Consider the following 16,768-nt stretch of genomic DNA (forward strand, 5'->3'; position numbering starts at 1 on the left):
CAACTCAGGAGACAGCTGTCTGTCCACTCTGGTTCCCACCCGCTGCCAGCAGGCGCCATGCTCCAGGCAGCTCCAGGCCTAGGAAAACTGTCAGGCAAGCGAACCAGTGCCAGGACGGCTCCCCCACCCCCTGAGTCATCTTGCCAGAATATTTCCACAATCTTAAGAATCAAACCTGTGAAATCTGCCTTATCTTTTGCAACTGAGGAAGAGTCAAGAACTAAACTTCCCCTGTACCATCAGAAGAACACTGCTCGCGGCTCATCCCCACGCCACCAGCGTCCCCAGAGGGTCCCCAGTCCCTCGACACGGGACACTCCCGGCACAGCACCTACTTTTCCACTCAAGTGTGAACAAGTTCTAGACAATGATCCTTAGCTAGAGAAACACAGAGCTCGTTCAAAATGCCCATGCGTGTTTTATTAATAAAAACTAACAGTGCCAAGTTAAACAAGTCACACCATTAAAGTCTCTTTATATTCCATAAAATATTACAGAAAAAGTTTATTTGTGTTTCAATAAAAAGACTATCGTTTAGAACAGGCAGCTGACAGCAACTGTGCAGTTAACGTTTTGTGAATAAATTTTAAGAGACCACTGCCTGTCCTTAAATTCCTTTTTCTTTTTATAAAAAAAGAACTATTAAAAATGATTGACAAATTTTGAGTTAAAAAACTGTTAAAACATTCTCTATGTTTAATTTCAACTTTATAATAATTACAGAAGATGCTCGTGAAACAAATACAACATTTGTTTCAGTACATGTCTTTAAATGATAGACTTATAAGTATGTAAACAGCTATATAATAAAAAGTTTCCAAACACTGCCTGTAAGAAATCAGGCAAATTTTACCATAAGCAATAAACCTTCTAGACAGTTTCCATAACTGCACCAGCATGGCAGTAAACCTATACCAAACAAAGCAAAAATGAACAAAAAAAGTACTTTGCAATTTGTTGCTGAAATAGAGGGAAAAAGCCTGATGGGACCACAACAGTCAATATAATTTAAGGAAAAATAGTCATAATAAAATTTATGGCGCTTACTGTTTAAAATGTAGAGCTTTGCTATCTGCTTGGTTCTTTGGACACTGCATGATTTAAAGAATGAAAAGCTCACCCTGGAGCGGGAAGCTGCCCAGCACGTGGTGAGGTGGGGTAGGGGATGGATGTGGCAGGGTGGGGATGGGAGATCCAGGCAGGGACGTGGCAGGGACCCCGGGGCGGGGAGGGGCAAGGTGGCTCACCTCTCGTCACTGGTGGGTGCAGAACAACTCCTCAGCAAACCCCGCAAAAATGAGCTCAGAATTTACAAACCAAGTGAAAACATAGACGCCTGCAGCAAGCAGAGGCCCCGCACGAGCACAGGCGGACGGACCATGGTGGACGGACGGCGAGAAAGCGCCCTGCAGTGCGCCCACGCCCGCGGGCCGCCCTCGCTTACTGAAAGTCTGCATCTCAACTCCACAGCTCACAATGTTTGCTTAGGAGTAAGCGAAAAACAAACAGAAAATCCACAATAATAAAAAACAACGTTCACTTCTCCAAGCACGTTCTCCTGAAGCTGAACTTGAAGGGGGGGCACCTGCGAGTTGGGGGCTCAGTCTTCCTCATCATTCTCGTTGAAGTCGTCGTCGTCATCATCGTCCTCCCCCACGTAGGATACGGGGGTCTCCACCCGGGAGCCGCTGTACTGAGACCCGTTGGAGCTGGTGGCCAGCATCCCATCGGCACCATTGCTCAAGTCACTGCAGGGACAGGAGGCCAGGCAAGGTCAGTGGTGTGTGACCACCCCGTCAGCAGCAGTCGCATCAGGGTGCTGGGCAGCTGCTGGGGCCCCGAACCCCCTTCTTGTGTGAACAGAGGACAGCGCCGCACCTGATCAGGTCTTTTCCCCACACCCAAGAGAGGAGCCGGGCACTGTGCACCACATTCGAGGTGAGAATGTGGCTGTGTGTGGAGGCTGGGAAAAGTGCGCGTGCGCACACACACACACACACACACACACACACACAGAAGAGGGTTGCCTGGATCAGAACCCAAGAGTGGGCACCGCCCCCAAACCCCCAGTGCTGGTACTAGGGAATCAACAACGCACGTGTACTTTTTGGCAAAGTAACCACATCTGGGATCCTCAGCTATAAACACGTATGTTAGACTGAATTCCGCCTAGCTAAACAAGTCAGAAGTTGTTACAAACTTAGGAGCCGCCTAAACTTGCTTTCATGTAATCTCGTAGCACACTGCGACGAAAGCCAGCTTTCTCACGGATGGGAAAAGGGTTACCTAGCTGGGCACGGTGGCTCACACCTGTAATGCTAGCCATTCAGGAGTCTGCACTCTTGAGGATCACAGTTCAAAGTCAGCCTGAGCAGGAAAGTCCAACTAATCACTAGAAAAACAGAAGTGGTGCTGAGGCTCAAAGTGGTAGAGCTCTAGCCTTGAGAAAGTCTGAGGACAGTGCGCAGGCCCTGAGCTCAAGCCCAGGACTGGAAAAAAAGAGAAAGAAAAAGAACGGAAGGATGAAATGTTTGGGTTTCATGGTTCTGTTTCTTGGCGGTACTTTCCGCCCCACGCTCAGAAGATAGCTGTTCCTGCCCTCAAGCCAGGCCTCCAGCAATTTCTTCTGTGATGAATATTTAAGCCCAACCCACCAGAACAGAAATCTTCCTACTGTGCCTTCTTGACCCTGGAGACAGCAGGCCTCACCACTAGGTTTCTCCCGTGGCTCACGTCCCAAACATTCCAAACCCGCAGGCCAGGTCTGGCTTTGAGGACCCTGATCCCCTTGCCAAGGAGCTGGGATTACAGAATTGAGCCCCTTAATTTTTGGCTTGTACCCTCTCAGCCTCCTTACTCATCACTGGTGCTCCACTACGAGAGCCTCTAATCTTATACTGTGCTAGTTAACTGGAGGCAGTCTCATAGACTTATACAGGCTGGCCTTGAACCTAGGCCCGGCTTCCTGAGCACACAGTGATTGCACGAGTGATTGGTACCTGGCCACAATTAATTTTTTTTTAAATACTCAAACCAGGCACTGGAGGCTCATGCCAACAACCCTAGCCATTTAAGAGACTAAGATCTGAAGATCATGGTTAAAAGCTGGCCCAGGCAAGAAAGCCCATGAGGCTTTTATCTCCAATAATCCACCAAAAAACTGGAAGTGGAGCTGTGGCTCAAAGCCTAGCCTTGAGCAAAAAAGCCAGTTCAGGGACAGTGCCCAGGCCAGAGTTCAAGCCCCACGACCAAAAAAACAACAACAATAAAAACAAAAAGACAATTCCTCAAACTCAAACTTAAATATTCTGCAGACTGGCACCCACACACACACAGCTAAGAATCAGGACAAATGAGAAAAACTGCCTTCTAGGAGAGCTGACCACATAACGACAGATGGGTCCTCAGCACGGGCCCTCACTATGACTCACAGCCATATGACCTGTCTGTCCCAGGACAGCTCCATGAGTCCCCAGAGCCTGCACAGCTGCTGCCCCTGACCTGCCCAGATCGAGCTCATCAGTCCCTGCTGGACTTGCAGGCTCCTCAATCCAAAGCTACATTTATAGAAAATAAACTAATGCAATAAAAAAGGGAGTAAATCCACTGCTACACTTGGCTAATATTTACTTTAAAAGCTCTCTCACAGTTACCTTTGGAGCATTTAGATAAATATCCAAGGGCATTAGTCTGCTCTCTGGAATCATTAGGCCAAAGGTTAACACAAATACATATGCATTTGTTTAAGTAAGGTCTTCAATAACCAAAAGTAAACAAATAAAATACAATGAAAAAAGGAGCCAGGAGGAAGCAAGATGGCGCTGAAACAATAGGGACCCACAAAAAGAGAATCAGGGAATCCCACAGCCAACTATCTTAAGAAATCCACAACCACAAATTCAAGAAGCAACGGAGAAGTACACAAACCGGAAAAGAAACACAGGTAAAGCTTATGTTCAACGTTCTCAAAGAATCAGAAACGCGAGGACCCCTCCCCGACCCCTCGCCGCCGCCCTCACTGGGGCCGGGAAGATGAATCTCGAGCAACTCCAGCAAGCGGCGGAATCCAGATGCAGGACAGCACAGACCCAGTGCAGACAGCGCAGACAGCAGCGGAGAGCAGAGGGGGAGCGAACGGCCCTCCCAACACCGTGAAGCAGCTCACACACAGCCAAACCCCAACAAGAAAGTAGTCCATCCAGCAGGTTCCCTCAAACCCATTGGGAAAGCAGAGCTGGTGTTTCCCTGAAACACAGCAGGGAACTGAAGGACAGGCCGGGGGGGGGGGGGGGGGCGAGCTTGCCCTCAGAGAGCCAGAAAGGTGCAGCTCCGCCCTGGGAGCCCACATCCTCTGCAGGTCCCCGCCCCTGGGAATAGGACAGGCAAACTAGCCCCAAGGCCAAAGCCCCAAAACTGCGGGCCCACAGCGGGATCACTGGTTGGGCTGAGAGCTAGCTGTGCAATGGCACACAGCCTTTGGGAAGGGGCTGACACACCTCTAAAAGCTGCAATCTCCGACCCAGTCAGCAACGGAACTAATTTGGCTGAGAACCACACACATACACAGATTCCCAGAACCACCAGTCCCAAACCAAGTAAAGATTGCCACCTACCGACCACAGAGAGAACTTACAACAGTCTCAATTCCAATGCGTCGGGAATCGCAACGGCAAATCATGAAATATATAAATAATATATAAATAATCAAAGTCCCACACAAAGCCCAAAAGGAAACAAGAGTGAAAGGACGAAAGAGATGCCACCATCCAAAGAAATGACACCTGAAGAGACAGGAAACATGACCCTGTTCACGGAGATGACTGCACACATGACTAAAGAGATCAAAGCAGAATTCCAGAAACAATTCCAGGAACATATGCAGGAAATTACCCAAGGAGCTCCTCGATCTCAAAAGAAAAATAGGAAAAAAAAAAAAAAAGATTAATACCCTCAGAGCAGACATGATCAGCTCAGTGTCCAGAATGCAAACAAAAATGGAAGCATTAAGCAACAGAATGACTGAGATGGAGAACAGGACATCGGGAACGGAAGATAGAATGCAAGAGCTGGAACAAAGAATGATCAGTCTGGAGAAATCAGTTAGAATTCACCAAAGAGAACTCCAGGACCTGGCAGACACAGCCAAGAAATCTAATCTTCGTATAATAGGAATCCAATAAGGAGAGGAGTTTCAAAATAAAGGAATGCAACCCTTATTTACCATGATCATAGCAGAGAACTTCCCCAACCTCAGAAGGGAAAATACTTCAGAACTCCAAGCAGGCAAGTTCCTAGAAGAAACTCGTCTAGACACATCATAGTAAAAGCATTAGACCCAAATGCTAAAGAGCCGATCTTAAATGCTGCAAAAACAAAGAAAGAGCTGTGCTACAATGGAAAAAAAATTAGAACAACTGCAGACCTCTCCATGCAAACCCTAAATGCAAGAAAAGCTTGGAAAAATATTATTCATGTCCTGAAGACCATCAACTGACAACCCTGACTGATATATCCAGCGAAACTAGCATTTACAATTTAAGGGAGAAACAAGAATATTTCATTTCAAAGAAAAGCTATATGAATACATGCACACTAAACCAGCCTTACAAAAAAATATTAAATAATCAAGAACAAATTGCAGAACAGCAAGAACTCCCATCAAGAAGCTATCATCTATAAACCACTAAACACAAAGGGGGAAAAAAGAGAAAAAGACTCAGAAGTAAAAATAAATAATGACAAAGGACACTAACCATTTCTCCATAGTTTCACTAAATGCGAACGGGCTGAACAATCCAATCAAAAGACACAGAGCAACAGACTGGATTAAGAAACAAGACCCGTCAATATGTTGCCTCCAAGACATCCACCTCACTGCCAAAGACAGAAACAAATTCCAAGTGAAAGGATGGAAAAGAATTTTCCATTCCAACGCACCATGCAAAAAAGCAAGAGTAGCATGCAATCTTAATCTCTGACAAAATTAACTTCCCAGTAAAATCAGTACATAAAGACAGCCACTACATATTAGTAAAGGGTATAATTCATACCCTGAATATTACAGTTATAAACATTTACTTCCCCAACACAGGAACACCCAAATTCATCAAGCAAACTCTTAGAATTACAGAAGATAGACTCAAACACAGTCATATTGGGAGACTTCAATACGCCACTCTCACCAAATGACAGGTCAACTTGACAAAAGATAAGCAAAGACACCACAGACGTAAGTTCTCTGTACTATTCACAATAGCTAGGTGATGGAAACAACCCAGATGCCCTACTGCAGATGAATGGATACAGAAAATGTGGTGTATATATATACAATGGAATTCTACATAACCAACAGACAAGATAAAATAACGGCATTTGCAGGGAAGTGGATGAATCTAGAGTGAATCATGTTGAGTGAGACAAGTCAAGACCAAAGGAGCAAAAGGCGCATGGTATCCTTAATATGTGGCTATTAAATCCAGATAGTACAAGAATGAGGACTCAATATTTGCATACCCAATGATATGGACATGGTATTGGAAATATAAACACAACTACATAGGAATAAAAATCTATGACTCTATAGATTAATGTGTATCTATGACATAGAAAACCTCAGCCTAATTTTAATTATGTTCTAAAATCTAAGTGCCAGTGACTGTACATAGATTCCCTTCTTGAATACTTGTTTGTTAAATACGTCATTTAAAATATGATGTAAAAGTCAATGTTGATAAATTCTTTAATTTTAAAAAAATGAAAAAGGGGGGGCGAAGTTTGGCTTAGTGGCAGAGTGCTTGCCTAGAATTCACGAAGATCAGGGTTCGATTCCTTGGTACCATGAACATAGAAAAAGCCAGAAGTGATGCTGAGGCCCAAGTGGTAGAGCTCTAGCCTTGAGAAAACCCAAGGACAGTGCTCAGGCCCTGAGCTCAAGCTGCAGGACTGGCAAAAAAATAAAAAAAGAAAACAAATTATGCATACGCTATGGTGCTTAGTAGGTTTTTTTTTTTTTTTGCCAGTCCTGGGCTTGAGCTCAGGGCCTGAGCACTGTCCTTGGACTTTCTCAAGGCTAGAGCTCTACCACTTGAGCCTCAGCCCCACTTCCAGCTTTTTCTATATATGTGGTACCAAGGAATGGAACCCGGGTCTTCGTGCATGCTAGGCAAGCACTTTAACCACTAGGCCAAGTTCCTGGCCCCTGCTTAGTAGGTTTTAAGAAAAGGAAAACAGTTCTGAGAAGAACCTTGGTCACCTGGGCTGTCAGAGACAGTGAATTGTGGCCGTTTTTCCTCCCATTTACTTACAGATTTTAGGGAGAAGAGCAAGTCTCTTCCTAGGGATCCAACATGGAGTGGTTCTGAGGCTGCACTCCTGTGGCACGCGCACACAGCAAGAGGCTGGCATACCAAAGGACAGAGGACGCCCACCCCAGCCCTGTCACCTGGCAGAAAGCCGTGTGCCATTGGAGGCGGGGCCTGACGTCGTGATGAATACCCCACCGATGGATCCCTGAGCCATTTCTGCAAAGAGAAAGAATGCAAATGAGCCAGAGCTAAGGCAGACTACAAGATGCATAAGCCACCAGCTGTGCAAACTGAGCCCAGCCATGGAGGGAGGCGTGGTGTGCACAGCACAACAGGGCCAGGCTGGAGTGACCTGCTGCTGGCACGGGCACACTCCCCCAGTGAGAGGCTTTGCAGAGCAGGAAGGGGTGAACGCTTTGGCATCTAGGTCTGTGCCAGCTGAGACTCCTGCAGATGTCCATTGCACGACAAGCTCGGAATGAGTTAGAGCCCTTGGGTTCCAAAGCAGAATGGCGGACCCTCCTCAGAGGTCAAGAAGAAAACAAGTACTTCCACGAGGCCAGCCCTCACGTCCGTGCCCAGGACCCGCACCTGAGAAGTCACCGAGTGTGGAACTCAGAGCCAGAGCCCAGGTTGGCATCGTGCCCTGTCCTCATGGAGCAGGGGCAGAGGGCTGGGAGGGGACGGTCGGCATCGTGCCTGGTCCACACGGAGCAGGGGCGAGGGCTGGGAGGGCTGCTCTTCCTCTGCTTACAGCTGGTCTGGTAGGCGAGGCTCCTCCAATGCCTTTGTATGTCTGGCCCTCCTTGGCAGAGGCACTCTATTCCCTTTGGCAGTACTGGAGACTGAACTCAGGGCCTCACGTGTGCTCAGCTAGCACTCCACCACTGAGGCCTGGCTCTGGTCCCGACTGTGCTCGCAAGTTCTTGTGTACTTTCATGCCACCAAGGTCCTACTCCATAAGTACCACCAGGGCCTCCAACAGCAGACTGAGCACCGGTGGGCCCAGGGCTACCCGCCTACAGACCCAGGCCCAGTGCTGGGGGTGGGGGACGGAGCCACTCTCGAGGCAGGGGCAGGACTGACCTGTCACGTATGGTTCCAGAGCTTTGGGTACCAGGCTTCTTGCCGTTTTGAGGTCCTCGGCAGAGCAGCTCCCTGACTCCAGCCCACACGCCATGCCCATACGCTTGAGCACCTCAATGTCGTCATGGATCTCAAACGTGTTGTCAAAGTTGAACAGGTACTCGAACCTGTGGGGGGAGGTGTGGTCCGGGCTGGCACAGCAAGGCACGCACACAGGCAGAGCAAGTGGGGCGACTACAAATCGCTGCTGCTCTGCCGCTCACAGAGCCTAGAAGTCACTCGGTCCTCACCACACACCCAGGCTGCCTTACCCTAACCTAAAACAGAGCTGCAGTGGGGGCAGTGGCTCACGCCTGTGATCACCGTTGCTCGAGAGGCAGAAACCACGAGACCCACAGTTCAAGACCAGCCCAGGCAGAAAGTTAGTGACACCCTTGACACCCTTAACCAGCCACTGGTGGTGCATGTTTGTCATCCTAGCTACTTCAGGAAGCTGAAGTCTATAGGGTCAGGTTCAAAGCCAAGCCAGACAGAAAAGGAGCCTTAGATTCTCCTTCCAAAATAACCAGCAAAAAGCAGAGCTAGAGGTTGTGACTCAAGTGGAACACCAGCAGAGCAAGCAAGCTAAGCAAGAACAAGGCCTTGAGTTTAAGTCTCAGTAACACACACACACACCAGCTAGAAACCACTCCCACCCATAAACAAGCCAGGAGAAGTGACATACACCTGTCACCCTGTGCAGGAGGCCGTAAGCAGGAAGAACACGTGAGACCAGCCCTAAAAAGAGGTCTTGAGAAATCACTAGGAAAGGCTGGGGGAATAATGCAAGTGGCAGAAGGGCCTAGTTCACACTCTAATACTACCATGTGTGCACAGACGCAGGCCCAGGCACACGAGCTGGGTGGCACGGGATCCCCACCCTGGCATACTTGTCGTTGGAGATGCTGCAGTCAATGACAGTCTTCCTGCTGGTGTTGACGATGATGAAGGGCAGGTGGATGACAGAGTTGGGCGGGGGCGGGCGGTGGGCCTGCTGCTCTGCTTGGCGGTTTCTCTGCACCAAGTTCTTGAAGGCAATTTGCTGAAAAAGAGAAGAGCAAGCCTGGCAGCAGTCCTCCGGTGGAGAGCAGGGCCCCAGAGCGTCAGCAAGGGAGACAGAGACAGCCAGGGTGAAAGTGAGACCCTGGAGCCCATGTCCAGAGGCTGCCCACCGCGTCCTACTGCAGGGAGGGGCGCCCCACCCGAAACGCAAAGGTCTTAGGGGGAAGACAGCTCCGTCCAGCAAGACCTGACTCTGTGGCCATGTCCACACAACATCCTGAGGGGCGGAGCCAGCCAGCCAGCCCACCCCCATGACCTCCCCACACAAGCTCTTCTTCTCTAGGTTGCCCTGAGCTGACTCCACAGCAAAGGGCAAGCGCCCCAGTTGAGCTGGGTTTACACGCTGCCCTTCAGTGGCTAGGATCAAGGTCCATCCAGCCTTGTGAGGAATGGTGACTGTGTCCCCAGATGTCACTAGATGCTACAGGGCCCAGCGGGGGGCCACTCACCCCATCACTACCCATCCTGGAAGACATCAGCAAACCCTGGTCACAGGACCTGCTGAACGGCCTCTCCCCCTGCACTACCCTCACAGCGAACCCCACGCTAAAGCGGCTGTGGCTCTCCGAGGGAGAAGCCTGCTCCCAGGCCCTGGCAGGGAATTATTGTCTTGACTGTACACACTGCATGAACTAAACTGTGGGCTCACACCTGACCACTGCCTGACCTGGGCTGTGGGGTCACACATGACCACGTCCTGACCTGGGCTGTGGGATCACACCTGAGCACTGCCTGACCTGGGCTGTGGGATCACACCTGACCACGGCCTGACCTGGACTGTGGGATCACACCTGACCACGGCCTGACCTGGGCTGTGGGCTCACACCTGACCACTGCCTGACCTGGGCTGTGGGATCACACCTGACCACGGCCTGACCTGGGCTGTGGGATCACACCTGACCACTGCCTGACCTGGGCTGTGGGATCACACCTGACCACGGCCTGACCTGGATTGTGGGATCACACCTGACCACTGCCTGACCTGGACTGTGAGATCACACCTGACCACAGCCTGACCTGGGCTGTGGGATCACACCTGACCACTGCCTGACCTGGGCTGTGGGATCACACCTGACCACGGCCTGACCTGGGCTGTGGGATCACACCTGACCACTGCCTGACCTGGGCTGTGGGATCACACCTGACCACGGCCTGACCTGGGCTGTGGGATCACATCTGACCACTCCGTGACCTGGGCTGTGGGATCACACCTGACCACGGCCTGACCTGGGCTGTGGGATCACACCTGACCACGGCCTGACCTGGGCTGTGGGATCACACCTGACCACTCCGTGACCTGGGCTGTGGGATCACACCTGACCACTCCGTGACCTGGGCTGTGGGATCACACCTGACCACTGCCTGACCTGGACTGTGGGATCACACCTGACCACTGCCTGACCTGGACTGTGGGATCACACCTGACCACTCCCTGACCTGGGCTGTGGGATCACACCTGACCACTCCCTGACCTGGGCTGTGGGATCACACCTGACCACTCCCTGACCTGGGCTGTGGGATCACACCTGACCACGGCCTGACCTGGGCTGTGGGATCACACCTGAGCACTCCGTGACCTGTGATGTGGGATCACACCTGAGCACTCCGTGACCTGGGCTGTGGGATCACACCTGACCACTCCGTGACCTGGGCTGTGGGATCACACCTGACCACGGCCTGACCTGGGCTGTGGGATCACACCTGACCACTCCGTGACCTGGGCTGTGGGATCACACCTGACCATTCCGTGACCTGGGCTGTGGGATCACACCTGACCACGGCCTGACCTGGGCTGTGGGATCACACCTGACCACTCCGTGACCTGGGCTGTGGGATCACACCTGACCATTCCATGACCTGGACTGTGGGATCACACCTGACCACTGCCTGACCTGGACTGTGGGATCACACCTGACCACTCCCTGACCTGGGCTGTGGGATCACACCTGACCACTGGCCAAGGGACGCATGTCTGCTCCTGCTCAAGCTGTCACACAGAGACTCTGAAATCAGGCCCTTACGGCTGGCCGCTCCCAGGATAGGAGCCCAGCGAGCACTTGGAAAATGCATTTGGGGTCCAGCGGAGGTGGCCATCTACCTGTAGGATAAGCTCTTGCAGCTGGGACTGTTTCTGCTTGATCCTCTCCAGCCTCCGCTGGCGCTCCACCTGTAGAGAGACCCCATGAGATGTCACTCTGCATGGCACCACAGCCCCTTGCTCTCACCACCACACCTCCATGACTCCCGGCAAGGCAAGCTGGGCAGAGAAGAGGGCCAGTGTGCCCGGAGCTTCACACCCTACTCCTGACCCCACTTCTCTCTGTGGATAGAGCTCCGTCATGGACAAAAAGAAATGGCGTCTTGCAAACAGGGCCCAAGACTAAGCTCTGCTAGAGTTTAGACAGTGGTCGGAGGTCAGCATCCCAGTAGCAGAGCCTGCGCGGCTCAGCAGGCCCCGTGAGGACCAGCACAGCAGGGCGAGGGCGTGGTCTCCCACGGGGGGCTGGACGGCGGAGGCGCGAGCACCTCCAGGTTCTGGCACTCCTGGGCGGAGTTGGTGGGCAGGCCGATCCACTTGATCTCCTTCTTCTCCTTGGAGATGATGTTCATGGCCATGAGCACGTTCAGGGCGTCGTAGACGCGCCGACGGATGTTCTTCTGGTCGTAAGCCTGCGGGCAGAGAGCAGCACACCTTCCGGGAGGCGGGGGCTCAAAGACCCGCACACCGCCGGCCCCAGTCCTGGGCACGGCCACCTCCAAGTACAGAAATGCCCCAACATCTAGATGCAACCTTCCACACAAAACAACGCGTGATGCCCTCGAAAGGGGCCCAGAGGCCCCGGCCCGGAGCACGCCCTGACCCCCTGACGTGGGGACTGAGGTCCTGAGGCCCCGGCCCGGAGCACGCCCTGACCCCCTGACGTGGGGACCTGAGGTCCTAAGACCCCGGCCCGGAGTACGCCCTGACCCCCTGACGTGGGGACTGAGGACCTGAGGCCCCGGCCCGGAGCACGCCCTGACACCCTGACGTGGGGACTGAGGTCCTGAGGCCCCGGCCCGGAGCACGCCCTGACCCCCTGACGTGGGGACCTGAGGTCCTCCCCGCTGGCCCGGAGCACGCCCTGACCCCCTGACGTGGGGACTGAGGTCCTCCCCGCTGGCCCGGAGCACGCCCTGACCCCCTGACGTGGGGACTGAGGTCCTGAGACCCCGGCCTGGAGCACGTCCTGACCCCCTGACGTGGGGACTGAGGTCCTGAGGCCCCGGCCAGGAGCACGCCCTGACCCCCTGACGTGGGGACCTGAGGTCCTCCCCGCTGGCCCAGAGCACGCCCTGACACCCCGACGTGGGGACTGAGGTCCTCCCCGCTGGCCCGGAGCACGCCCTGACCCCTTGACGTGGGGACCTGAGGTCCTGAGGCCCCGGCCCGGAGCACGCCCTGACACCCTGACGTGGGGACTGAGGTCCTCCCCGCTGGACCGGAGCACGCCCTGACACCCTGACGTGGGGACTGAGGTCCTGAGGCCCCGGCCCGGAGCACGCCCTGACCCCCTGACGTGGGGACCTGAGGTCCTGAGACCCCGGCCCGGAGCACGCCCTGACCCCCTGACGTGGGGACCTGAGGTCCTGAGGCCCCGGCCCGGAGCACGCCCTGACCCCCTGACGTGGAGACCTGAGGTCCTGAGACCCCGGCCCGGAGCATGCCCTGACACCCTGACGTGGGGACTGAGGTCCTGAGGCCCCGGCCCAGAGCACGCCCTGACACCCTGACGTGGGGACTGAGGTCCTGAGGCCCCGGCCCGGAGCACGCCCTGACCCCCTGACGTGGAGACCTGAGGTCCTAAGACCCCGGCCCGGAGCATGCCCTGACACCCTGACGTGGGGACTGAGGTCCTGAGGCCCCGGCCCAGAGCACGCCCTGACACCCTGACGTGGGGACTGAGGTCCTGAGGCCCCGGCCCGGAGCACGCCCTGACACCCTGACGTGGGGACCTGAGGTCCTGAGGCCCCGGCCCGGAGCATACCCTGACACCCTGACGTGGGGACCTGAGGTTCTGAGACCCCGGCCCCAAGTGACATTCTGACACCCAGATGTGGGGACCTGGGGACCTGAGGACCTGGGGGCCTGAGGCCCCGGCCCCGAGCAATGCTCTGACAGCCCCAGCCTTACCCAGAACTTACTGACTCATTTGGTAGGATGTGGTTATCAGCAGCACTGAACTCCGCAACCAGCTCATCAGCTACCTCATTGTAGGAAGTGGTCCCCTTTCTCTGCACCTTCTCACACACCTTCATAGAGAAATGCCGCAGACCCTTGCCATTCTTTTCACCTTTCCTGTTACGCTTCCTAAAAACACAGAGAAGGAAACACTGTCAGCGTTCTTACAACCAGCTAGAATTCAAATACGAGAAAGACTATCCACAGCAGAGAAGCCCCTGTGTGCAGGTGCCCCCAGGCACTGAGGCCATGGGCAAGTGTCCACAGGTCTAACATCAGGAAGAAAATGCTTATGAGGCCAGATCACCCACGTGTGCCTCCAGATGGCAGGGAAGGTGGACAGACACGCGAAGGGCAGGCACCAGTGCGTGTCTGATCCATACAACACACTAAGCACCACTGTTCTAAAGATGGTGACCGGTGCAGATAGGCGTGTTAGTGGAAATGCAGATGTGCAGGGCCACCTCACAACTACCACAACTGGTGGAAACATGTCAGCACAGGCAATTAAGTCATGTGCTGCAGACTGGAGGAGATAGGAGTGTGACCAGCAGGGAACAAGGCTGCGCTTTGGGTGGAGATGACTTTTGCCTCGGCAGACCCGACCGGCTGTGGCTGACGGGAATGTCCGTGTGTGGCCTCTGTGGGCCTGCCACTTTGCCCCACACATGAGAGCAAGCACTCTGGTACCCGAGCTACATCACCAGCCCCTTTTTTATTTTGAATTTTTTGAGACAAAAAAAGTCTCCGTAACTTTGGAGTGGCCTTGAACTTGTGATCCTCCTGCTTCTGCCTCCTGAGCAGCTGGGACTGCAGGGGCGTATTGCCACACCCAGGAGCACTGTGGCTCCGAGGGAAGGCCACCGCTGGTCACGCTCATGAGGACGTGTTGCAGCAGTGCGGACATTTGTCCCAGCTCAACGGTGAACAAGATGGCGATCAGTATCTTGCCTTCTCGAGCTACAGCTCCTTCCTGGGAAGCACAGCTGCCAGACTAGAGCGGCTCACCCCTCAGCGTCCCACAGACGGTGGTGGGCCTGAACCCTGAGACTCTGCATGCACGGACACCCCACCACAGACTCCACGACACGCACTCCCCTGGGGTGGGGGACATGCCGGACAGGGCCGCCCTCGGGCGGGGGTGCTCACCCAGCAGACCAAGGCGAGGAGGAGTCAGACGGCTGGTTCTGGGACACGAAGTGAGTGCTGGGGGTGTGTGGGCTTCCTACCACAATAGTGTTGGAGGCTGCTGGTCTCTGAGGCGTACCAATCACCTACAGTCAGAAAAGAGTCACAACAATCAGATAACTGCATGTCACCATGCTGCCATGGTTTCCACTCACATCTGCAGCACAGTGAGACGGGGACAGAGCAGAGGCCCACACCACCGCTCAGGGCACGGCGCTGCTCCATCTCCCCTCTAGCTTGGGCATTTCCTTCCAGTTGACAAAAGCATCAAAAAGCCGCAGCCAGCCCAGGCAGGCCAGAATAGACGTGGCCGGCTCTTGTGCTGAGGACACAGAGGGGTCCACACTGCAGACACTTCCACGGCCACCAGGGCTACCATCCCATGTCTGGACTGGCTTCACTTAATGAGACTGACAAGGACAAACTGTATCCTTCCAGAGCACCAGAGACCCAAAAAAAACAAAGACTAGCTTTCAAAACAAATGCCCAGACCCACACAGAAAGCTAGCTCGTGAGCTGCCTGTGCTGTGGGCTTGTTTTAAATAAATGCCCAGGTACTGTGCCCAAGGGCCCTTCTCCGGGGAGGCCCTGATACGCAGACACCAAGTGCAGTGGTGTGATTAGCCTGGGAGCCAGCGCTGGCGTTCCAGAAGAGCCCTCAGGAGTCAGGATGAGCAGCTCCTGCTGCCAGGCTGGGGTCTGCAGCACTGCTTTTTTAGGGAAGAAGCACCAGTCTGCCATTTTAGTTCCCTCCGTTAGGAGTGAAATGATGGTCTTTGGACACAGACACTACCCCAAATAGCTCACTAAAGAGCCAGGTGTTCAAAGTCCTCATCACAAAGCTCTAGGTCAGAAACACTTGGTGAACATTAAGCCATTCAACTTGAAACCAAATGCCACTGGGAACAGCAAGTTTCCAGTCGAGGGTGAGTGGAATGCTAAGGAAGCACGGAGCTCGCAGCCTAAGGCCGTGCACGTCCACCTTCGAGGCTCCAGCCTCGTCTGCACCGCACTATACTCGAGAGGAAGACAGGAACCAAAGCAGCGAAGCCTGTGAAGACCAGACCAACCGAGAGCAAAGCTCCTTCCCAGAGCGGTGCTTCACAAGACTTCTCCTGCTTAGAAGACACATGGTACCTTCAGGGAGCGCTGACCACTGCGAGGCTGACCTGCCGACAGGCTCACCGCAGTGGACGTTCAGGGAGCGCTGACCACTGCGAGGCTGAGCTGCTCACAGGCTCACCGCAGTGGACATTCAGGGAGCGCTGACCACTGCGAGGCTGAGCTGCTCACAGGCTCACCGCAGTTGGAAAGGTAGCCACTGCGCAGGCTGTGGCTCAGCTCAGCAAGGTCACTCACCCAAGACAGTAATGCTATCTCCTCCTCACCCCAGAACAGTTAAGAGACAGGAGCTGCGCTTGCTACCACCCTTGTACACCCAAAGGACTCTCCATGGGCCTGGAAACAAGGCTAACTGGCCTCACAAGTCCCACAGTCTGGCTCCTTGCAGCTCCTCTCCATTACAATCGACCCAGTGTGCAGCTAGAATAAAGCACACAGCAGGTGCTCGCCGAGGAGAACCGCTTCTTCCTGGGGAAGCCCAGGACGGCACCAGGCTGGCTTGGGGTGCGTTCCATCTGGCAGGCCCACCAGCCTGCTCAACAGTGCACTTCCCGGCTTTGGTTGCTCCACGGAGCAGTCTGTGGATTGCCAAGGGAAGGTCAGGAGACCCACTCCTGACCCTGTGATATCTGTGCTTCATCACACGGGCACCAAGGCCTGAGATCCCCATCTGCATCCCAGGAGCTGCCAAACACCCAGGGCACTGGGCTTGGTGAAGAGCAGGCGATAAAGGGTCATGGGGCCGAGT

General features: G+C 53.7%; 1 protein-coding gene across 2 annotated transcripts in view; it reads right to left on the bottom strand.

Annotated features, from left to right (window-relative positions):
• Window positions 1–404: 404 nt before the first annotated feature.
• Tfdp1 (transcription factor Dp-1) overlaps window positions 405–16,768 on the bottom strand; it is a 45,278-nt gene continuing 28,914 nt past the window's right edge. For both annotated transcript variants that reach the window (XM_090341846.1, XM_090341845.1), the window contains exons 5-12: window positions 14,860–14,984; window positions 13,674–13,839; window positions 12,018–12,161; window positions 11,590–11,658; window positions 9,320–9,471; window positions 8,391–8,557; window positions 7,442–7,520; window positions 405–1,748 (exon numbers count right to left, since the gene is read on the bottom strand). In XM_090341846.1, coding sequence (XP_090197972.1) covers window positions 1,601–1,748; window positions 7,442–7,520; window positions 8,391–8,557; window positions 9,320–9,471; window positions 11,590–11,658; window positions 12,018–12,161; window positions 13,674–13,839; window positions 14,860–14,984 — 1,050 coding nt within the window. In that variant the 3' untranslated portion in view covers window positions 405–1,600. The remainder of the gene's footprint in view (window positions 1,749–7,441; window positions 7,521–8,390; window positions 8,558–9,319; window positions 9,472–11,589; window positions 11,659–12,017; window positions 12,162–13,673; window positions 13,840–14,859; window positions 14,985–16,768) is intronic.

Source organism: Megascapheus bottae, chromosome 11 (genome assembly GCF_031878675.1).
Source record: "Megascapheus bottae isolate mThoBot1 chromosome 11, mThoBot2.hap1, whole genome shotgun sequence".
Lineage (NCBI taxonomy): Eukaryota > Metazoa > Chordata > Mammalia > Rodentia > Geomyidae > Megascapheus > Megascapheus bottae.